The sequence below is a fragment of the Ipomoea nil genome, unplaced genomic scaffold, assembly GCF_001879475.1.
Source record: "Ipomoea nil cultivar Tokyo-kokei standard unplaced genomic scaffold, Asagao_1.1 scaffold0444, whole genome shotgun sequence".
In the NCBI taxonomy this organism is placed as follows: Eukaryota; Viridiplantae; Streptophyta; class Magnoliopsida; order Solanales; family Convolvulaceae; genus Ipomoea; species Ipomoea nil.
Window position 1 is genome coordinate 76,429 of NW_017616872.1, and position 5,335 is coordinate 81,763.

Genomic DNA, 5,335 nt, shown 5'->3' on the forward strand with positions numbered 1-5,335 from the left:
TATATTTTGTGTGTTGGTGACTTGGGGGTGTGACATTGTTTCTCATTGCTTGGATTTGACCTGCACACATCCTGTCAGATTTTCATAAATATTTGCCAGAAAAAAAGTAACCAATAAAAAAAAATGAAAAAAATAACATTGGAAGACCCTTGCGTGCCAGTGCCCAAAAAAAAAAAAGTGTAACACTGCAGGATATCCCCGAATAAATCTAAATCCAGGCCAAGAAAATTTTATCAAGACATGCTATCTAGCTTGTACACAATTACTAGTCACGACAAGAGAAAAAGGTGAAGACAATAAAAGTGTTAAAGCTCTTGTATGAATGATATACATACATACTATACAGATTTTTGGAGAAACAAACACCTCTGTAATCAAGAATTATATATGTTCAGTTGAAAAGTGAAAACCACAAGTACAGTTAAAACCTAGCCCAACAGCGTGTACATTTCGCCTCACAATCCCCCTTGCAATCAACATTGTAACCCAACACCTTTGGGTTGCGAAGGAGGAGGTTCCTTAGGGTTTTACCTTCAATCCCCCATTGTTTCGACAAAACTTGCACATTGTTCTTCAGCTCATCCTCAAGGCTACATCCAAGAACCTCGGGAAACTTCTTAAGAACTTTGCAGAGATCGTCATCAGTGAGGTTCAAACTCCTTAGGTAATCTAATATTTCGTTCACTGTTTCAAATTGTGGCACCTCCTTCTTCCGTTCCTCGTACCAATATGGAGTGTGAATATAGCCAAATGCTTTTCCAAGTATTTTGTCTTCTTCCTCCACACTAAACTTGAATGAAGACAGAGCTTGCCTGCAAGAGTCCCACATTTTCTTTTCTTCGTCATTTAACACTTGATTATCAATCTGAGCAGTTGAATGTAGCTTCCATTTCTTGGATGTAGATATACAGAACCGAGTATCGGAGATGTGATTCACAGGAACAATGTATGAGGATTTTACATGCCCAGGTGTGCTTGCAGCTGCTGTGCCAGCCAAATCATGCTGCTAGATACAGCAAACCAGAAATCAAAACTCTTAGCAAAACAAGCTTAAAATGCTCATTCTATCCTATATTTTAAGGAGTTGATGAGTTAACGCCATATGAGATCCTCCGAGTATAGTGGTTTTGGCACGTTTAGTCTTAAACTTTCAAATTGACCAGCCGTGATCCTTCGATTTACAAATTATTACCATATGTGGTCCAAGTTAACCACCCATAGTCCTTCAACTTTCAAAATTTAACCAGTCGTGATCTCCCTGGAAGAACCATGGGTGGTTAAAATTTGATAGTTGAAGGACCATAGATGGTTAACTTGGACCACAGATAGTAACAATTTGAAAGTCTAAGGACCACGAATGATCAATTTAAAAGTTTAGGACTAAGAAAAATCACAATACTCGAAGGACCCCGGATGGTATTAACTCATTTAAGAAGTAAATATCTAGGAAGTAGTCAAGACAGCAAATGATAAAACATCAGTGCGAGTGTAGGCAGTACACTTCAGTCTTCATATTCATATTTCAATGTACTGAATACTGTGCATTTGTGAAATGAAGTGCGTTTTCAACATTGTACGACTCTTGTTTCAAAATCTTAAACTGAATCAAATATGCCAATCTGATTTCTTTCTTTCCACAGACACTTCTTTTAGTTTGATTTACCTCCAAACTAAAGGTTGTTAGTCATGCCTGGCATTCCAATTATTCTCTTTTGCCTTTTTTGTTTATTTAACAAATGGCATTGTGAAGTGTTACAGACAATTCCATCCTACCACTCTTGAAAATTGTGACTTCTAATCCAATACAATTCAACTAATCACTTACATCGAGGGGAACTGCCAATTCTTTAGGGATAACTTACAAATTCTAAGGCATAGAATTGTTATTTATAGGCGTATTGGTGGAAAGAACCCAAACCTTTGTACTTTGTAACAGTTATATCCAAAATTCCTTTAAAACTTATTAAGAGAATTGAATTATTTTTTAGGTTAGATACTATAATTCGGTATAATTGCCACAAAACACAAAGGTTTTAGATATTTTTCACCAAGCCTTAAAGGTTGAGATATAATTGTCACAAAGCACAAAGGTTTGGATTTTTTCAGTCAATAAGCCTTATTTTTTTGAAAACATAAGCCTTATTTAATTACTAATTAAATTTAAAAAATAAACTTTAATTTCATTTTTTTTTCACTTGTCAAAAAAAAAAAACAAATTATAATTATTAAAAAGGAAAAAAACTTGGAGTTCATCCAATAGTCCAATACCTTAAGAACTAAGAATACACGGAATAGTTGGAAAATGAGTTAAGTTGAAATTCAAATTAAAAAATGAAAGGAAATATAGCAGAAGTAAGAAGTAAAAGGAAATCAGACTCACAGAAAAAGGGCAAAAGCTTGCTGTAGGATTAAATGTCAACAAAGGAGAAGCCAGTAATTTTCCAAGCATCCCTGACTGTATAAAGATACGTATTAGTTGCATTTAATAGAAGCTACTATTATGATTGGGTTTCAAACAAGTACAAAAAGAAGCCAAAGTGTGATGACTGCTGAGCTAGCATGTTATGCCAGATGAAACTATTAAAATTTAAAAATAAAAAAAGATTACCAAAATAAAAATTTTAAGACTATGGAAACATCTAAGTATTCAGATAAATGACTGTTTTTGAGTCTTTTTTTTATTTTTTTTATTTTTTTTATTTTTTATCAATGTCAACTTTATATGCCCCTCCCTCCACCAAAATAAAATAATATCAGCATAAAAACTCCATGCAATTGTACTCTGACATGATGTAAACAGAGAGGTCTGTAATGCAGATATCGCCACCCAACATTAATAATTTCACATCATATTAAAGAAAACACGCTCTTAGCTCATTTAGAGCAAGGCACGATAACGTCACCTTCAGATTAAAGGAAAAATGCAATCATCCACACAACATTAATCTCCCACTTATGCCATTCTTTATCACAATTTCATTTGGGTCTAAGAATTAAACTCTAAATATTGACAGTATTCTCTTGAAGAAATATAACCTAACTAATATTGTTTTGTAAGATTAGGAACAAATGCAGTCCTTGATCCAACAGCAATTTATATTATTCAACTTAAAGGTGCTAAAAATCAAATTTGGTGACTCTAAAATTTCGAATGACTTTACGGTTCCAACAAATGCCCAAGTACAGCTGAGTTCAATGCTGTTCTTCACAATAAAACCTGGTTGTTGGTTCCTTACTGGTCTCACATGAACATTGAGTTGGCTGTAAGTGGGTCTTCCAAACTAAACTGATGGGTAATGGTTCTTTGGAGCACTGTAAAGCCATTCTGATCACTAAGGGGTTTAACAGCAACTGGTTATCAATTTTATTAACACTTCAAGTCCAGTGGTCTACTGGTAACTGTATGATTGGCCATATCTCTTGGTTCACCTTGAGAATGGTCATTTCATCAGCTAAATGCCTAAATGCCAAAAATGCTTTCCTACATGGGATCCAAGCTAAGGTTTCCTGATCATGTTTGTAAGTAATATAAGGTGATTTATAGAATCTCGCTATCACTATTCCAGTTATTGAATTGCAGTTGATAGTGTGTGCCAGTACATTAGCAGGCCTTGCACCTCTCATATTTCTACAGTACAGCATTGAACTATTTGGCAGTGTCTGCTTCTCTAGAATTCCACTAGTGAGTCAATTAATGCTTTTACTAGTGACGATAAGTAGTATTAGGCACTTTATAGTCTTATAAATCAGTCACTTCATGCATGGTTTGCATGTTTTAGTTCTCCAGCTAGTTGCGGTTACCTGGACCATAGTTGTAGTTATCTAGACTCCTCTCCTTGTAGGCATTTATGTATAAATACTATGTACCTCCTGTAAATATTAAATTCAACAAATTTTATCTGGCAAAAATACATGTACCTCCTGTAAATATTAAATTCAACAAATTTTATCTGGCAAAAATACATCTAAACCTTGACTTTGTCAATAAGGGAAGTGGAAACAATACCCAAGGGCCATGCCCCAGTCCGACAGAGCATCTGGGAGAATGTAAATCATGGTAACTCAGCACTCAGCTGAACACAGAGACTAGACCTTAAGCCCCTTTCACTTTGAGAGGTTGTTAACACACTACCGCTGGTGAGACTCGATCACGGGTCATTATTCACAAACTTCAACCCTGTGACCAACTGAGCTACTAATGCGGCCCCTTTTGGCTTTTCCAACCTTGTAAAGGGAAGCTTCCTCATGTTCTGGGTTCAAGATTTAGCTTAACAGTAACCTATTTCCCTTTTCAGGCAATAGGCCTGGGTTAGAATACCATTTCCCATCCCAGGAAAAATGAAAGCTTCCTTCATAAATTAAGCCGAAGCCTTAGCTTCTCTCTCTCATTTTCCTCAAAACCCAAAGGGCATATCCCTCATTCTACCCTACCTTAAATGAGGCCAATTTCGATATCAGCAATATACCCAAAACCACACCCAAAGAAAACAAAAGAGGACAACAGTTTCTTCGGAGACTGATTAAATTCACCAGAAGTTCAGACAGGAGATACATAAACGAAAGAAATGGGCACAAAACCAACACATATAAAACAATTTTTTTTTTTAATGGAGCTCAGAATTAATGATTCGTCAAATTATGCATGATAAATGTATAGAGAAGCTCCTGATAAAATAAAATTAAAAAAAAAAAAAAAACAAACAATTATACCTGATATTGTAGTATAGAGAAGAAGCAGAACAGAGGGACAACAGGTAGAATGTTTATGCTTCTTTAGTATCAGTGACCTAAACTTCGAATTATTGAAAGATTGAAGTTACAACTGAAACGGTAAGCCAGGGGATTGGGATGTGTGGTGCCAATCTGAGGGAACGGAGGGTCGCAAGGAAACCACGTCCCTTCGCAGCACTAGACAGCCATGTTTTCTTTCTGGTTGATTTTACTTCAATTTTTTTGTCTTAATTCTCTATTTATTAAAATTATAGAAATGTTTCCTTTTTTTTTTTCAATTATTCATTCATTTAAGCTATTTGCACCAAAAAATCCTTCATGTACTCCCAAAAATTTACTTCCAATTTTTACTCCCACTTATGTTCAAATTTGATTGGAGGAAGAAAAAAAAAGAAATAGATAAACATTATGGCCCCCCTATAAAATTGAACAATCAAAACATACCAAATCATAGAAAATAGAAAATAAGAGTATAAATTGGGAGTACATGTAGAATTATTCATTTGCACCTATGAAATCCCATCTCACTTTTAGAAATAGACACTAGTCACCCTACTATCAAATCACTATTTACTCTACATTTATTATTCATGCAATTTTCTTT

At 35.0% G+C, this 5,335-nt stretch overlaps 1 protein-coding gene across 5 annotated transcripts; it reads right to left on the bottom strand.

Moving 5' to 3' along the window:
• Positions 1–205: 205 nt before the first annotated feature.
• On the bottom strand, positions 206–4,935 carry LOC109172875. 5 transcript variants are annotated; one of them, XM_019322114.1, is made up of 3 exons: positions 4,711–4,935; positions 2,381–2,451; positions 206–1,006 (listed from the first exon to the last, which is right to left on the bottom strand). In XM_019322114.1, exons 2-3 carry the CDS (start codon positions 2,447–2,449, stop codon positions 422–424), a joined length of 654 nt encoding a protein of 217 aa, XP_019177659.1. In that variant the 5' UTR covers positions 2,450–2,451; positions 4,711–4,935; the 3' UTR covers positions 206–421. The 5 variants fall into 5 exon arrangements, with proteins under 5 accessions (XP_019177659.1, XP_019177662.1, XP_019177661.1 ...); XM_019322117.1 differs by having other exon boundaries at positions 2,402–2,455; XM_019322116.1 differs by having other exon boundaries at positions 206–1,003; positions 2,381–2,455.
• Between the last annotated feature and the right edge of the window lie 400 nt (positions 4,936–5,335).